The 16,512-nt window shown below is 49.2% G+C and overlaps 5 protein-coding genes across 6 annotated transcripts in view; 3 read left to right on the forward strand and 2 right to left on the reverse strand.

Moving 5' to 3' along the window:
* Window positions 1-152: 152 nt before the first annotated feature.
* Window positions 153-1,823, forward strand: CNJ00260 (cytoplasm protein, putative). The gene is made up of 5 exons (XM_567283.2): window positions 153-346; window positions 397-553; window positions 603-1,125; window positions 1,178-1,356; window positions 1,408-1,823. Exons 1-5 carry the CDS (start codon window positions 186-188, stop codon window positions 1,459-1,461), a joined length of 1,074 nt encoding a protein of 357 aa, XP_567283.1. The 5' UTR covers window positions 153-185; the 3' UTR covers window positions 1,462-1,823.
* A 718-nt stretch (window positions 1,824-2,541) lies between these two features.
* Window positions 2,542-3,633, forward strand: CNJ00270 (expressed protein). The gene is made up of 3 exons (XM_567284.2): window positions 2,542-3,157; window positions 3,249-3,387; window positions 3,447-3,633. Coding segments are annotated over exons 1-3 (345 nt in total). The 5' UTR covers window positions 2,542-2,953; the 3' UTR covers window positions 3,449-3,633.
* Window positions 3,634-4,910: 1,277 nt separating this feature from the next.
* Window positions 4,911-8,706, reverse strand: CNJ00280 (LIM-homeobox protein, putative). The gene is made up of 6 exons (XM_567285.2): window positions 8,275-8,706; window positions 7,973-8,222; window positions 7,401-7,888; window positions 7,186-7,346; window positions 6,160-7,128; window positions 4,911-6,090 (listed from the first exon to the last, which is right to left on the reverse strand). The coding sequence occupies exons 3-6, from the start codon at window positions 7,872-7,874 to the stop codon at window positions 5,262-5,264; spliced, it is 2,433 nt and encodes an 810-aa protein (XP_567285.1). The 5' UTR covers window positions 7,875-7,888; window positions 7,973-8,222; window positions 8,275-8,706; the 3' UTR covers window positions 4,911-5,261.
* Window positions 8,707-11,258: 2,552 nt separating this feature from the next.
* CNJ00290 (hypothetical protein) lies at window positions 11,259-15,436 on the forward strand. Of its 2 annotated transcripts, XM_024658746.1 has the most exons (5): window positions 11,259-11,543; window positions 11,762-11,998; window positions 12,787-13,289; window positions 13,338-14,944; window positions 15,020-15,436. In XM_024658746.1, exons 3-5 carry the CDS (start codon window positions 12,922-12,924, stop codon window positions 15,067-15,069), a joined length of 2,025 nt encoding a protein of 674 aa, XP_024514428.1. In that variant the 5' UTR covers window positions 11,259-11,543; window positions 11,762-11,998; window positions 12,787-12,921; the 3' UTR covers window positions 15,070-15,436. The 2 variants fall into 2 exon arrangements, with proteins under 2 accessions (XP_024514428.1, XP_567424.1); XM_567424.2 differs by lacking the exon at window positions 11,259-11,543 and having other exon boundaries at window positions 11,665-11,998; window positions 15,020-15,435.
* Window positions 15,374-16,512, reverse strand: part of CNJ00300 (conserved hypothetical protein) — a 2,756-nt gene continuing 1,617 nt past the window's right edge. The window contains exons 2-5 of the mRNA XM_567287.2: window positions 16,456-16,512; window positions 16,099-16,395; window positions 15,850-15,985; window positions 15,374-15,775 (exon numbers count right to left, since the gene is read on the reverse strand). The exon at window positions 16,456-16,512 is cut by the window's right edge and continues 859 nt beyond it. Of these exons, the coding sequence (XP_567287.1) occupies window positions 15,713-15,775; window positions 15,850-15,985; window positions 16,099-16,395; window positions 16,456-16,512 (553 nt within the window). The 3' untranslated portion in view covers window positions 15,374-15,712. The remainder of the gene's footprint in view (window positions 15,776-15,849; window positions 15,986-16,098; window positions 16,396-16,455) is intronic.

The raw sequence follows: 16,512 nt of genomic DNA on the forward strand, positions 1-16,512 counted from the left end.
TGCTATTATATTGTTACTACGCACCCTCCCGAAAACAGTACGCGCGTCTTTACGCGTCGAACATTAGGTACTTCGCCACTGGCAGGGAAATGCCGAAACGCCGTCCTTTCACTTACGCGCGTTCAAGGTTCACGCTGTAGTTACACCAAACAAAGACGTAAAGCACATCACTAAATAAAACACCCATGTCCGCTTCCCCTTCTGCCACCGCACCCCCTGAAGCCTCACCCACCGCTACACCCACGACTGCCACTACCTCAAAGCGACCAGCCTCTCCAGACAACGCAGAAGATAGCGCCAAACGACCAAAGCAGGACCAAAACAAGATGGCTGATGTAGAGATGCAGTGCGTTGGTTGTTTAGGGAGAGAGAGTCATCCATCACTAACAGAAACAGAAACGAGGGCTCACCAAAGACCGCGCCTTCTTCCGAGCCCACAGCTCCTGCTAAACCCGACCCCGGACCTCAACAGATCTCGATGCGGTCTCTTATTGTTACTCAGGACGCCAGTATCATCATCGGCCGTGGTGGTGCTCATGTCAATGAAATTAGGGTGGGTCGCCGACGCCAAACTATATCTGACCAGCACTGACACTTCGCAGGAAAAATCAAGCGCCCGAGTAACCGTTTCTGAATCCATCCCCGGCAACCCCGAACGAATCCTCAACGTCTCTGGCCCTCTCGACGCTGTCGCCAAAGCATTTGGTCTCATTGTCCGCCGAATCAACGACGAACCTTTTGATGTTCCCTCTGTCCCTGGCTCTCGTGCCGTCACCATCAAATTCATCATTCCCAACTCCCGCATGGGCTCAGTCATCGGTAAAGGCGGTTCCAAAATCAAGGAAATCCAAGAAGCTTCCGGTGCGCGCTTAAACGCTTCCGAGGCTATGCTCCCAGGATCGACAGAGAGGGTTTTGTCAGTTTCTGGTGTAGCCGATGCTGTCCACATTGCTGTGTACTACATTGGTACAATTTTACTTGAGTACCAAGATAGATATCCGTCCAATGCCACTGGATCCTACAAACAGTCTCAGTCCCGCGGTCCTCCACCCAACTCCAATGCCCCTCCCCCACCCGGCATGCAGACTCAACAAATCTTTATTCCCAATGCTCTCGTTGGCGCTAGTAAGTTGACTGCTTCCATTCACTTTGCAATTTGCCAATTTTGAATTTCTAGTCATCGGCCGAGGTGGTTCTAAGATCAACGAAATCCGTTCCCAATCATCCTGCCAAATCCGTGTGACCGACCCTGGTACAACCGTCCCTGGCGGTGCTGCCGCAAATCCCGAGGAGAGATTGGTTACCATCACCGGTTACCCCGATAACATCAACGCTGCTGTTGCGTTGTTGTATTCTGTATGTTGTCTCGTATGGTTTTTGGGATGTTTTGCTGATCGATGGTGTTAGCGAGTGGAAGCTGAACGGGCAAAGTTGGTGGAACAGAATGCCGGGGGTATGTAAGCATGACATGAACAACTATACATTGCGTGCTGCTTCCCTGAGCTGCTGAGTCTAAACTGTTGCACAATTGGGGATATTTGTGATATGGAACGATGCCGTTGGCTGTCGGATGAAGTGGAAAGCGAGGCGGACAACTGTTAGGTATTGGGCGTTGGGCGGTGTTGAGTCTCCCTCCTTCCGGCCTGTTGCGATGAGTATGAATGTGAGAATGACAAGGGAGAGTCGAAATTGTGATCGAGAACAAGCGGGTAGGGAAGGAAGAATGTAAAAGGACCATAATGAGGTCTTTATTCTTACGTATGAGTGGGAATTTCTAAGAGGGATTAATCATGTATATATATATTTTTCTTTTCTGGAAGGGCACATGAGGCTCAAGATGATATCAACAATCTTGGTGCCAGGGGATCTCGGTGAACATGGAAGGCCCCGATAAAGGATTTTCTTGAGCATCAACAGTTTGACGTATGACGTGGAAGATTTAAGTATCTCGGGCGGCTGAGTTTTTTCTTTCTGACGATGCGAGGCATCGATTATATGTTGCGTGTTCCCAAGGATTTAGAGGCGCTATGGTTTGTTCGTTGCTTTTAAATTGGAGGTTCGGGGAGATAAATATGAATAGTTGATGACGCTCGCATATCAAGAAACCAGAAGGTCTAGGTGGGGAGATGGGAGAAGGGTAAAACGATTTTGGGATTATGATCTCTGCTGGCGATTGCGATGGGTACGCTCACGAAATGACGTCTTTCATTTCAACTTCCAACTTTTCGTTGGACTTTGGACTTTTGAGCTTTGTCCGTCCAGCTTGCCATTACTTTGGTTAGAATTACGACATTCGACTGGCGGTGATGAGGCCTCCTGGGCCGTCATCCTGCCCAGCCTACTCATACTGTACCAGTACAGCCCGTAAGATAGTACGACGATGGACGATGGTTGGTTTCGGTAGGTTCCACCGCGAATGACCATCGCTCAATTCGTCGTTCGTGTTGCCTTATTAATAATTACACATTATGCAGTACCGGTACTACTGGGTAGGCGGTAGTAATCTGTATTGGCCATTTGCCTTCATAGTGCGCATAATAATGCATTTGCTTGCTTACAATCCACCAGTTGTTAATCCTTTCCACTCGATCGATCTCAGCTTAATCGGGAACCACAAACGGAGATTAAAACAATGAAGCCATCTTGTCAACCAAGCACCAACCACACTAGACTCCTTCTCCCCGTTTCCGCTCCCGCTACCACCCAGAGATTACCACCCGTCAACCATCATTGCCTGATCACCCATTTGCTACCTGCCGAGCCGATTACAAGTCGTTGAACCTTATCGTCATACGTATCCCACTATCATGAGCACATGGCGATATCGCATCTCAAGTACGCAGATGACATATCTCTTGCAATGATCGTACCATCGCCACTATCTTCACCGAGGGAATAGATGCCCGAGTTTGCTCACCATCCCTGTGCCTGTCATGTGCGGGAAAGTATATAAATGACTCCCTTCAAGCCTTCCATCCCCAAGCGAATTTCATCTACGCCTCAAGTCAACAACTTACTAGTTCACAACACCCATTTCAATTCACTAACAATGTCTACTTCTACCTCCCACGCTGTTGACCCCGTGAACCAGTCTGCTGTCCCCAGCAGCATCCAGAAAAAGGCCCCTGAGGGTTTGGAGAAGACCCTTCCTGACTCGGTACGTTATTATCCTCCCCTTCACCTCTTCAATCCCATATGACGTTCTCTAGAGCCGTTACTTTACTGATATTTTGCGTTTTTGACCCTAGGTACACAACACAGACCCTAGCAAGGACGAGCGATATGTCTCTCACGCTACTGGGCCTTCTATGGTCCCCGAGGCGATTCAGAAGGCTGCCCCTGAGGGTTTGGAGAAGGCTCTTCCCGAGTCTATCCATCCCACCAATTGTGAGTCAACTTTTATATCATGTTGCAGTACAGATGATTAACAGTTATGGGGCCTTCAGAAATGCCGGACGATGGTCAGGAGGAATATTTAGGTAAAGTGAAGGGGGAATAGTTTTAGATGTTGAAATATGAATGGAGTCAAGAAGTTCCGAGTGCTTTGCCTTTCGCAGTACTGTCGCCGTATAGGGGTTCCATTCCTGTAACAGGATTGGATAATTGGAGATAATTGGAATGAATGTTTTGTTAGGAAAACCATGGCAGACAAGGTGGTGAATTCGAGCTAAGCCTATTGTAGGATATCAAGGGAATTCACGTTACGTGATCGATTAAAATATAGGTCAAATTGGAAAGGCGTGTTCATAGGTGTAGTTGAAAGAGTAAAGATCATCTTGGTCTTGCAAGCGATTATTGGATTTATACGTCCTGGAAAAGGCAAAATAGGTCATTATACCCAGTGTTGACAAGAACGACATCAGTGTGCTGAATGATGTTCTCACTCTTTGCATCATCTTCCGCCGTTGGCCTTTGTTGGTTGATCAGTCTCCTTCTATCATCATCTGTCATTATTACTCGTCATCAGCTGAAAGAGCTGCGGGGCCGGCGCCAAGATAACAAATAACGATGAACCACGGCCTGCTATTACCTCTCGATGGGTTTCCCTAAGTTGTGATGTATTCGATATATAATCGCCAAAGTGAGCTTACAAGGCAAAGGGAAGAAAAAAACAACGAATAGCAAGAAGAATGCACGGCTACGTTTTTTGAAGAAACATTGTCAGAGGAGGCTGATTTATTTTTTTTTTATTTTTTTTTCCATTCAGCCCGACACCACCATAGCTTGTAGCTTTCTGTGTTCTTATATAACCATTATCAGGCAGCTCATGGTCGTCGGGCATTTGTACGAGGTTTGAGCAACTCCGCCGAAGAGCTGATTAAACGCAAGGCTCATAGAAGGCGAGTGACGGATAATTGATGAAGCATGAAGGAAGAATCGAAAGATTCGGAAGTTCGTGCCGATTTTTCCTTACTTTATTTTGTCACTCCACCACTTCACCCTAATAATGGCCAGCTGCGTTTGCCACCAATTATTGTGACTGCCGGCACCCTGTCCATTTCTACGATATTTTTCCGGAATTCCAAATCCTCACGCGTACTTTGGACAGTAAACACTGGAAAGTGCGTGAGTGCGTGCGTACGTGGAACGTGGGATCTAGGAGATCTGAGAGGTGTCTGAAGATTGAAAACAAGCCGAAAGGTTTGCAATTGGCGCTCAGGTATGTTGTCGTCCGCAGTGTTTAGTTGTTACAAACTGGAGTCTCTTCCGAACCCGATTGCCGAGCGAGCAGCCCTCCAACCCGAAACTCTACATTCTCCGGTTCCCTGTGACTTGTCCCTCCAACTTGCATAAAGATACAGCAACCCTTTAACAAAAACGGACAACAAAGGAACGAGATCCGAAAAAATAGAGAAAATGATAAGTTGAACCAAAAAAAATTCTCCAGAAAGGAACAAAACAGAGAGCAGTGAAGGTGGGGCGAGAGACGATTGGCAAGCGAAGACGGAGACCGTGCAATGCATGCAACACAAGAAGTAATAATACAGATACAAGTCCTAGATGAAACCCCAAAAGATTCAGAACAGGTATAGGACATGTATATAAATGTGTGTCATATGAGATCTTTATATATGATTATTCAAACGTCTATCGGCTGACTTGTAAAAAACCCAAGCATCAAGAAATGAAACAAAGATAATAGCAGGGACAACATGACCACATGAAGATGGAAGCAGTCATATCTCCTTCGCACAACCATATGTATGACTTTCCACGCATATGCGCTTCCCTGCCGGCTTCAATCAAGATCTAAAACCCCTTTATACCAGCACATTCACCGCATCATGCCCTCCAGACTCACTGAAATACAAAAATTGGTCTTTTCCCTCCTCATTTCCACCCGTAACTCCTCCTTCTTGGCCATTGCGAGAATCGAGGCTGTTTGAGTTCGAGCCAGGATGACCAAGCGGTTGGGGTAAAGGCGGGTCGGCGGTAGGAGTCTTTTCGTCCACCGACGCGGCGACTTGCAGCTGTTGAGCAGGACTGGGATCTCGATGATGTCCGAGATGAGGGTTGCTGGGGTGGCCGAGACCGATGCTCATACCCGCATCCGCACCCGCGTCCGCACCGCCACCAACGCCCACGCCCATGTTGGGAGTGTGTTCTCCTGAAGGAGTTAAATGTTGCTGTTGGAATGCTTGTTGTTGAGGGCTTGGGTTCCATCCGTCTTGATACCCTGTATAGGATATGGAGTGGTTGCTATACGGTGAAACATCGCTATTAGGCCAGTGAGAAGCCGTTGTACTAGTGTAGCTTGGCATTCGATTCCCTGGCTCTAGGTTACGGTGATTTTGTTGTAACTGCGACTGCGTTTGCGGTTGGTGGGCTTGTTCACCTCTTGACCCAGGCTTGGGCGCTTCAAAATGTGCCGTGGTAGGAGACTCAATAGAAAGAGAATCGGAGGAAGGGTGCAAGGGGAAAGAGTAAGTGGAAGAGGATGATGTGGAAGGAGGGTAGTAAGGGGGTGTAGATTGGAAAGAGTCAGGAACGAAGTGGGCATTCAGCGGAGACGGTCGGATGGGCGCGGGCGCGCCATTAGGTAGTGCCGCAAATCCCATAAGACCAATCTGATGTAAAAGATCTGCGGGTCTAAATTACCAAGTTGAATGGCATTAGCAAATGACGGATAGGACGATATAACAAGCGATAGAGACTTACGCAGAAGCCCTCCGAGTATCAGGATCAAACCCTTCTGGCCCATCAACCAACCACTCCCCTTTGGACGATTCCCCTCCTTCCGTCCCAGTCTCGGTCCCCATGGTCCCTATTGATGCTATTGAACCGAGTCGACCTCGTTGTTGCATCATCATAAACATCTGCTGTTGCCTCTCATCCAATTGACCCATCGAGGCAATCCCGTGCATATCAAGGCCCTGAGGGGCGGAACCGAAAGAGAATGCAGGATTCGGTAAGGGAGAGTCGTGGGAGAAAGGACGTCCGTCATGAAAGCCCTCTGCAGGTGGAAGGTGCATGTTAGGAGGGAAATCGCTCGACCACGGTTGGAATTCAGCGTCATAAGTGTCGTAGACTTCATGATCCTGAATCGGGCTGAGTTCGCGTGTACCTTTACTCTGAGCAGCGGTCTGGTGTTGGTTCGAAACCACGCGAGGAGGGGTGAATGGTCCACTAGTGATGAGTTGGGAGACACCTGGTATACTCGAACGACGAGTATTGTTACGCACTGCCGCCATGTGTAATGTCGACGGACCCCTGATTGCTGGGGAAAACTTGGGGGATAAAGGAGAAGTCGAAGCTGGCGGGACGGATGCCAGAGGGGTGGGGTAAGGTACACTGCCTCGCCTGGCAGCGTGAGCTTGGCCGAGAGCAGGAGAATTTGCCCCGGCGTCGCCGACATTATAAAGCACTTCCTCTCGTTTTTGGGCGGCAGCGCGCTTAGCGACGAATATTTCAATCTTGGCGGCTTCACCGTTGGCAAGAGATGCACGTCGACCCATGTTGACAGATGCTGGAGGGGGGAGAAGGTTGAAATGCGATGACGAAACGGCAGAGTCTGTTAGTGGGGGTGATGGGCCAATGGCGGATGATGTGCCTTCTTGGTTTTCTGGGGACTTCTTACTCTCCTGTCCCTCAGCTTCCTTCTTGGCTAAACCTTTCATCTTTGCACGACTAAAAGGCGGATTAGCATCGTGATCATTCCATTACGATAAATGAGAGAGAACTTACCGATTTTGGAACCAAACTTGGACATTCCTCTTTGTCATTCCTAATTGCGCCGCCAACTGTTCTCTCAACTGATTATCCGGCTTGGGATTGATATCATACCAAAATTCGAGGACTTTGAGCTGCTCAGGTGTAGTCCTTCGACGATGCTTCACTTGCAAACCCTAATATGACCGTCGTTAGCCATTTCTCATATGAAAACGTTCATCCCCGCTCACTTCAAGGGTGTTAAGCGTATCATTTCCATCCTTTGGGCCATCCTCCCCAAACGGCACTGTATCCCCCGCATGAGCCGTCATTGGTCGTGTCGACTGTTGCGGCAAAAGCGATTGCGGAGCGGCAGGTAAGGAGCCAAACTGGTAAGTTGGCGCCACATCTGCGCCATAGCTATACGATGGCATCCCCTGATGCATGTCGGCAGCATAAGGATGCATGTATGCGGCTGGTTGGGACTGGTAGGAGCGTTGGTAGGTATGGGGTTCGGGAGGAATGTGTGGTTGGATCGGGATGCGAGCAGGCTGCGAGCCGTCGCCGGCTTGATTAGGCGGATAAGCCGCATAGCCATTGCTGACAGGGATATAAGTCTCTCGACCATAGTTGCTTGGTCCAGTAACAGGTTGCCTTTGTTGGTCATATCCCCGGTAACCATCCAAGCTGTTGGGGTGTCCTTGTTGCGGAGCTGGGACTGACATTGAAGGCAAGAATTCTACTTGCAACAATTTCGGTGGTCAGTGCTCGTCGCTCGCCATTCAAGAGATTTACATTGGAGTGAAGATTTATGGAAACCTACAATCCAGAAGGGAAAAAAATTGCGCAAAACTGATTGATATGCTTTGATGGACAGATCGACGTTTTTTGTGAAGATCAGAGAGCGGAGATCCGTGTCAAATTTGAAGCAGCGCCGGAGATCTTGACTCTGAAGTCCTTTCTTCAGAGAGGGCAGTCGGAGTCGAGGCCGAGAATGGGTGCTTTGATACTATGACACGCCTGCAAACCACGGGTAACTGAATGGCGCGTCAAGACGAGATTACCAAAGGACACTAAGCCTCTAACATAAGCACGCGTGACACGAAGATAATGATGATAGCTTGCAATTGGAGCGAGATTGAGGCGACTTATCGCTATTGATGCAGACGCAGACGATGCTGTTGATGATCAATGTCTGTGCCGACAGGTAGATGTCTAAATGAAATGGTGACGCATCGCCCAGGCGGGATGCGGTAACTATTACGAGTCGTAGGAGAAACAAAAATGAGACAAAGGGTGGGAGAGAACGGGGAAGACGTCTCTTTTTCTGCAATAGGAGTTGCCGGACCGATATGCGGTGATCTTGATACAGATAAGGGCGGTACTTGTTAAGCAGGGGGGGACGCGGTGGGGGGTGGCCGGGTGAGCTAAGAGGGCGAGAAAAACGCAGTGTGATTTGGGGAATGGAGAGCTGTCGATGTGATCGTCGGGAGAAGGTGACAACTAGTGATGGAAGGAGCTGCTTAAGGAGAATTGCGCAATGGCGTCTCCAGCGGTCAGTAGTCGCAGGCGCAGAAAGCCCGCCATCGAGGTCCAAGCGTGCGGCGCAAGGGCCAGCACAAAACCGCACCACCAAGATGAGGAAAACGGAACCAAACTGAGTCAGGTACCACTAACCCTAGCCGTCATAACCGTCTTTCATGGCCACGGTCATCGCCGTTCGGGGGTAAACCGTGGGAGATCCATACAGAACCACCCCAGGGAAAAGCCCAGCGAGTTTGGGGAATAGGCAGAAATGCTGAACTTTGTTTACCCGAAACACCTAGGCCATTTATCTCTCAACAAAGTGAGGTTTTGAAAATGTATTTCATCGAGCCACGTGGGCGCACCCTCGTCCAGCCTCTTTTGCTATATATCTTCTGTTCTCTTCTTGTTCGTTTTTGATTTGTTTCATTCTTATCGAATGTTGTTCTTCCCGGATTTTAAATAATCGTCGCACGCACACTGCACACCGCAGATGGACACACGCAAAAAAAGAAGAGACGCGTGTTTACTTGTTTGTGATCTTCTATTTACCTGTCAGTGAAACGTTCGTTATCATCTCAGTTCTCCATCAGCCACTTTTTACTCGCTCAGGGCTGCCGATTATTTCCGGCGGCTGTTGAGCGGCCGAAAACTTCGCAAGATCATGATGATGTAAAAGCCCGTAAATACAAACACGTAATCACATCGTATGGTCAATTAGAACTCCGGAGGTTTTTCTTAACAGGAGGGAGTTGTAAACTATTATTACAACCCCCACCATGGGTACGTCGCAAGGGCCCGCTCTATGTCTGATGAGCTGAGGACCGCCGCTCCCCCAGAAATGCGCCCTCGGTATCTCCGAATATTCATCATATGAGGGAGGGACGGCAACGGACTACGGCATGGTTTTGGCTAGAGGAGGACGGCCGAACAGTTTACAGCTTACGATTCTACGATCCTCAACTCACAAAACATCAGGCGCCACAATATGGGAAGGGACGAGGAACGACAACAAAGCGGAAAGGGACGAGGAACAACAAGGAGCTAACCTTGCATCTTTCATTCTTCTTTATATTATTCCAAGCATCCACTCTCCATACCTCGGATCCCAAATTGCTCAAACTTTCCAACTCAGCTCAGCCTGAAACCATGGTAATGCGGCAAAAGCAAACTACGAAGTTTGATAAATATTATTGAGATGTCCAACGGTCGAATCTCGGACAAAATCTTATATTATTCCAAGCATCCACTCTCCATACCTCGGATCCCAAATTGCTCAAACTTTCCAACTCAGCTCAGCCTGAAACCATGGTAATGCGGCAAAAGCAAACTACGAAGTTTGATAAATATTATTGAGATGTCCAACGGTCGAATCTCGGACAAAATCATCGAATCAGCGGTACGGATGTGCAATGATGCGTAACCTTGACGCTCCCTCAGTTCTTTCTTCCTAACTTTGCCCCAGCTCCGTGCTAGATTCATTGTGGGGCGAATGGATTGACAAAGCCACATAGATGATGAAAAGCTGGTACATGTGGGACATTAGACCAAGTCTTCGTCACCAACGTCCATTTGTTATCGATTGTGTGTGGTGTTCTCAATTCTTATCATCCTTTTCGTTCCACGCTCGCTCTACCTTCTTCTCTTTTTGCTCTGCGGACGTTGTTTTTCCCCCCATGCATGCTCGCTGACTTGTTGACGCATCGAAAAAAAGAGCAGACCTTCTACATCTGTTACGTAACTTGATGGACCATGACTTTCCAGCAGGATCCAGCATGATAACGGGCTCCGAGGAGGCTGAAACGGAGCTTGGAAGGATCTCTGTCCTTCTGCTTGTCAACTGTAACGAATGATCAACAAGTGAAACAGATACAACGATGCAAACGGGGAAGAAGGATGGAAGGTTCAGCAATATAAAAAAAGTTTTGCCTTCCTAATATATATTTGAAAGGCTTGAGTGATGATGTTCAGTGGATCGAAGGGGAGGTACGTAATAAGGAAAAGGAAAGAGCCAAGAGGCACTGCAAGAGATATCAAGTATAGTACCAGGCTAACGGCACAAAGGGGGATGATAGTCGTAGAAATGGCAGTAGCGCCCAGCTCTTGGCAGTACCAGTAGCAGGGAGCACTCTATCCATTACTCATCGGTGATTTTATTAGTAGTACATGCTGTATGATGCAAGTTATCAGGAAAGACATAATAGTACTCGTAGAGTATACTAGATTTTATCATATTACATCGGAAGGTGGACGCACCACGCACCATGTTACGTACCATGCATGTCAGCTGACCCAGCATGCGGCACGCAGAGTTGACAAAATAGCCAGCAGTCAATCAGCTGCAGTCAGTCGTCGACTGTCGACGATGCTGGGCTCTGAACTTTCGATTTATGCATTCCGACGTCATGAACCTTGTTGTCTCGCACTTGTTGGTGCGTCGCTCGTGGGCGAGAACATGATGGATGATGCTGGAAGCAGCACTCTGTGGTGGAGGTGCCCGGCGGATGGCGCGAGGGCCGGAGGACGGAGTAGTGGATTTTGCATGCCGAGAGCTGTGAGGTCATTTCTCTCGTCCCCATTTTTCTGGCGCTTCCTGCGTTCAAGTGCGTCTCGTCTCTTGGCCTTGTCCCTGTTTTGGGCGCTTTTCACAGGTAATAGGGGCGCTGTTGGCACCAACCTTCTTCGCTGCTGCTTCTGCCCGTTCATCCCGACGAACACGAGCCTTCGAGACACACCCATACCCACGACCACACCCACACAACACACACAACACACACAACCCACACAGCGAGTATCTGCCACAACCCCCGCGGTGCCCCCATCTGCTTTGCCCGCTGCCCGGCGTAATCCGGTGACGATTTGGTCGATCTGTGCGTTCCTTTCCGTTCCTATCCTCTCCTACTTCTTCCTTGCGCCCAGTGGCAGTACTACGACTCTTTCCTACATTACATATACAGAATCATCTGCGCCACCTCTCCGATTACATCTTCTGAAGTTCTCTTCTACCAAGAAGTCGTACTTCCCTTTAAATAGCTTATACATCCAAAAGACAACCGACCGTGTGCTCACCATGTCCATGTTCTCACAGTTCTCTTTTCGCCCTCTCGACGAAGTCCCCAAACCCCGTATCCATACAGACTCGGATTACAACTCGCCGACCCCCAGCACTGATATAGACAGCCCCGCCAAGTTTGGCGACTCTTACGACAGCGACGAGTTCTTGGAGCACCACTCTTCACCATCTTCTCTCAGTCTTAGTAGAAGCTGGTCCAGGCCAAGTAGGCGTGATAAAATTCCAGAGGAAGACGAGGAAAACGAGGGCGATGTGAGTCCTGTCCTTTGTTACGTTCTTTTGGTTTTGTGATCCGCTTGCGATGCGCTTGGGGCGTTGATTATCAATTTGCCTTACCCGCTTTTGCTGGCATTGTAAAATGTGGTTGGCTCTGCTTCGGGCTCTTTCCGCCTCTCTGCAGCGCCTGCCATTCTTTTTCTGGCCTCCCTGACTGAAGCCATCTCCATGTGGGTCAATGGAAGCGCAGGGCAGTCTTGACTCCCCTTATCCGAGGCATTTGTCTTTTCATTTATCCATTTGGCCGAATCTGGCTTTGCGCTCATCCAAGTGGTCTTGGACCGCCTACACGCCCCTTTCTCAACTCATTCTACGATCAACGAAGGATTTCTCGCTCCTGAAGATGGTTTCATCCATTCATTACACTCAATCCACCGTTTGTCCTACGGGCACATTGGAGCATGTCACGTTGTGTTGAGAAGCACCTCAGACTCAAAGGCAACACCCGTTCTATATGCTATCGCTTCCAAGCCCTTCCTTTTCACAGCAAGACGTGTTTGGTTCTCGGTAAAGGTCTACCGCTTCGAACTGACCCGGATTCACATCTCTTTTCACTTCTTTCAACAACGTCTCATGCGTCGTGACTGTGCTGTAACTGTGCTAACGTGACTTCTGCCCTTGCTGCTCATACCACTAATCGACACCATCTTTCGTTCTATGTCGTCCTTCTTCAACTCTTGCCCGCCCTTCCTCTCTTTCCTGGTCTTATCACTACCTCTCACCCAACTCGCTATCGCTTCATCGACGTGCTCACCCATTCGCAGATCCGCGCCTCCAACCCAGTTCGCTCTCGCACTTCCAGCCCGGTTTTGCCCAAATTTGGCTCGTCCCTCCCACCCAGTCGACGCGGCTCGCAAGACCATTTCAAACAAGCTCAATTTCATTCTGTACCTCAGAGTATGGCAGGTAACAGGGAAAATACTGATCACCTCGCTGCCCCTTCTCCGCCCCTAAGCATTCGCGGGTCGAGGAGCGGGACATCTCCTTCATCCCGCCCTCCCAAGCTGAATGCCCTCTCTCCCCTTCAGGCATTCTCGCCTCTTCAGTCGATGAAGACACCTATGCATGTATCGGACACGGCTGGTACAGGTTCCTTGACTAGGTCAAGGTCATCCTCATCAGTGACCAGAAGTTTGAGCAGGAGGGAGAGTATGGTTGAGAACGCTCAGCGTTGGAGAAGTGGCCTAGATGCAGACGATGATGGAAAGGGTTTGTTTTCGAGGTTGACTTTGGTCAAGGCTCCCCGCAAGAAGGATGATGTCAGGAGGTAAATCAACAGTTTTTCATCAGAACGCTCAACTGATATGATTGACAGACACAGCCGTTCCAAGTCGTCTTCTTCCCTCGCCCCATTCAACTCGTTCTCTTCATCCTTCGACGCTCCCGCCACATCTGCCAGTGGTCCCCGTCGTTCTTTCGCCGCATCCTCCTTTGGCGCCGTGCCCCCCTCCGTCCCATCCATCAATTTGCCCAGCAACAACATCGAACCTTCCAACGACACTCTCCACCGAGTGCACTCTCATGGCGATGCGGGTTCCGTTGGGATTCAACGCAAGGTGCTCTCCCCCGACGAGGTGCTCGACATGGCTCGAAGTTTCCAGTCGCCTATGCTCGCCCCTGAAGGTAGCTTTGGCAATTCGCAATCCCAGGCCAGCTCATTGAAGAGGCGAAAATCTGCCGGATCGATATTTGAACGCTCGCCCGAACCTCCTGTGACTGCAGAGCTCGAGCCAGTCGAGTATGTCCAGATGGAGGATGACGTTCTTCTTCCTTTCGTGGACCGATGTGCTGAAGTCCGCGATCTCATGTCCCACCAATCCAATACCAAACTCTTCGCCCTTCTCCGCGCGGCATTCCCTAAAGACCCCGCCCGTGAAACCTGGAAGAAGATCTCCCCTGAAGAATGGAACTGGGAAGAGTTTGTCAAGCACTTGACAGAAGTGGATAGGGATGAACTGGATGATTATGACTGGGTGTACAAGGATAGACAGGCAGTAAGGAATAGGAGCGTGGCGTTGTGGGAGAAGTTGGGAGTCTGCCTTGGATGTGACGAGGATCTTCTCAACGCGGGTAGTGAGGACGATTCTCCTTCATCCTGGGCTGGCCTCGGGCTCGGGGATGAGGGCGATTACGACCCCGCGATGAACCATGTGTTTATTGCCGGTATCGAGCCTGTCGACCAAGAGGAACAGGCCCGCGCCGAGCGTCAGTTCATGGATGAATTTGGGGACATCGTGGAGGATGAGAATGAGCAAGCTGCAGCTGGTATGACTGCTCTTCTTGGTTCGCCGATGGCTACCATCGGCGAGGAAACTCCATCCTTTTCCTCTGGCAAGCCATCCCGCCAAGAAACCGCGAGCAAGCCCACCCCAGCTCAACGAGCCGGGAATCGCGCCAACATTGACCCTATGCTCTCTTCGAGTGTAGAAGACTCGCCTCCTCGTACCGCTCGATTCGCCGCCGAAGCTCACCGCCCTTCCCAGTCTCACTCTATCAACACCAACAAAAACCAGCTCGATCGTCCTCGCAGATCATTCGTCGGTCTTCAGATCTGTACATCCCCTGCCAACACAACTCCCACTCTCCCCTTCGAGCGCTCCCGCTCCAATTCACTCACTTTCAGCCAGGGTCAAACTCCCCACCAGGCTTCGGGCGGGCTAGGTCTCGCCACCTCGCCACTCTCCATCTCTTCTGGCGCGGCACCTGTACCTCTGTACGAGCGCGGTCCGGGGTCACCCCTTTTCCCGAGTAGTTTCTCATCCTTGAGCTTGGAGCCGAATCTCGGTAGGAAGGCAAGTGCGGTGAATAGGGGTGCCGCTGTACCAATCAAAGAGGAGTTGAAAGGGTGGAAGCAGGCACAGCAAGCGCACGCTGGGCATGGCGGTTTGGGGAGGAAGGCTAGTCAAGCCGGGCTGAGTGAGAGTAAGTATCCCTCCCTTTGTCCTTTCCCGTCGAGGACTTGTTGTATCAATAGGAAACTGATGATTTTTCGTCTAGGCGCTATCACATTTGTGAGCGAAAGCGACTGGAGTAACAGCGCCACTTGAGCTGCGGCGTGTACTTTCTCTTACGCCTGTTATTCATCCCTATCGGTCGTCAAATTGACCCTATGACTTTGTATCTATCATCTGCACCTTTAGCGATCATTGTTGATGTTCTTGTGTATTTATCGCCTCGCCTTTCACTTATAAAAAGGATTTGCCTGTATTGTTTAGTTCACCGTAACGTTTCTGTTGAAGTACAGCGAGAGGTAGGTCTAAAACACGCTTGATAGAGAGAGACAGGTTTGTCAATCTTCATCTATTTTTGTGATCGTTTTATCTCGTTTCAGCCTTATTGCCACCGTATATTGCCGTTTCAATTTGAATGCATGAATTTGTTTGAATGCTTTTTCAAACAGTAGCTTTTCCAAGACGAGATTTCTTATTCAATGTATGAAAAGTGGACAGTATTTGTCAGTAGAAAGAGACAGTAAAAGTCAGAATACCCCAAAAAATCTAAGAAGAAATGAAAGAGCAGTATAGACATGAAGCGGAAATGAACAGAACTAAAAGAGGTTAGACATAAATGTACTTGTACATCAAATCTCGGCCCATTCGCCAAACGCCCCTCTTTCTCCTCATCTTCACCATACAAAATCCAACATACTCCCACAGTTTGCACAGTCCACGTCCATTCAACAGTTCATTTTTATTGCGTCTCAGAGGGGATCGGTAAGAATTGACCAATCACCACAGACGGGAGATCAAACACCTAAACCAACAAGGAGATCACGTCAATATCTGCCCGTGGGAAAGGGGGTTGAGATTGACGGGAAGAAGACTTACATCACGACGGATAGTGAAACAGCAAGTACAAGGATTAACCTCACCAGCATCTAATGCTAATGAGATAGACTGGAAAAAGTTTTGAGTCGTATTTTCGAATGCGTGCGTCGAGAAGCCTTCCCAGTATGATACCACACTATAACAAAGAGAAAAGGGTACAATTTCAGCATCCTCACTTGATGCAAGGGCAGGGGAATGGACACAAGAAGACAGTGGAAGGGAAATAAAGATGATAGACTTGATACTCACGAAGGCTTGGCAAAAAGTTGATAGATATACGTCTTCCTCGAAAGCAACTCATTATCCGTCTTACCCACTAGCTCACAAAACTCTGGATTGGCATAACACACTTCGCCTGTCCGTCGCCACACTGCTGTCGGTGTGGCACAATATGAAATGAGTTTTTCAAGTTCGATCATGGTACGTTGGAACGATTTTTCGAGGAACACTTCATCTTCTTCTGACATGGACATTTGGAGGGCGATAAGCGAGGGACGGAAGGATGCGAGGGAGCGAACGACGCGGAGGACATCGCTGGTCTCAAAGCTACGGACTGTCAGATCGGGTTTTGAGGGACGAAAAAAAAATTAATCGAAAACAACTTACTTTTTGGTGAGATAATCCATCAAAACGTGATATCCCTGGGTGTACTCATAAGGTCGG

This window comes from Cryptococcus neoformans (assembly GCF_000091045.1).
Source record: "Cryptococcus neoformans var. neoformans JEC21 chromosome 10 sequence".
In the NCBI taxonomy this organism is placed as follows: Eukaryota; Fungi; Basidiomycota; class Tremellomycetes; order Tremellales; family Cryptococcaceae; genus Cryptococcus; species Cryptococcus deneoformans.

Coding starts and splice junctions, on each gene's coding strand:
- CNJ00290 (XM_567424.2), top strand. CDS start 11,744: ATGTCCATGTTCTCACAGTTCTCTTTTCGCCCTCTCGACGAAGTCCCC. Junction 11,999..12,786: donor ACGAGGAAAACGAGGGCGAT/GTGAGTCCTGTC, acceptor ACCCATTCGCAG/ATCCGCGCCTCCAACCCAGT. Junction 14,945..15,019: donor TCAAGCCGGGCTGAGTGAGA/GTAAGTATCCCT, acceptor TTTTTCGTCTAG/GCGCTATCACATTTGTGAGC.
- CNJ00280 (XM_567285.2), bottom strand. CDS start 7,874: ATGTCAGTCCCAGCTCCGCAACAAGGACACCCCAACAGCTTGGATGGT. Junction 7,129..7,185: donor CAAGTTTGGTTCCAAAATCG/GTAAGTTCTCTC, acceptor TCCGCCTTTTAG/TCGTGCAAAGATGAAAGGTT. Junction 6,091..6,159: donor GATACTCGGAGGGCTTCTGC/GTAAGTCTCTAT, acceptor TTGGTAATTTAG/ACCCGCAGATCTTTTACATC.
- CNJ00260 (XM_567283.2), top strand. CDS start 186: ATGTCCGCTTCCCCTTCTGCCACCGCACCCCCTGAAGCCTCACCCACC. Junction 1,126..1,177: donor CAATGCTCTCGTTGGCGCTA/GTAAGTTGACTG, acceptor TTGAATTTCTAG/TCATCGGCCGAGGTGGTTCT. Junction 1,357..1,407: donor CTGTTGCGTTGTTGTATTCT/GTATGTTGTCTC, acceptor CGATGGTGTTAG/CGAGTGGAAGCTGAACGGGC.
- CNJ00270 (XM_567284.2), top strand. CDS start 2,954: ATGACTCCCTTCAAGCCTTCCATCCCCAAGCGAATTTCATCTACGCCT. Junction 3,158..3,248: donor AGAAGACCCTTCCTGACTCG/GTACGTTATTAT, acceptor TTTTGACCCTAG/GTACACAACACAGACCCTAG.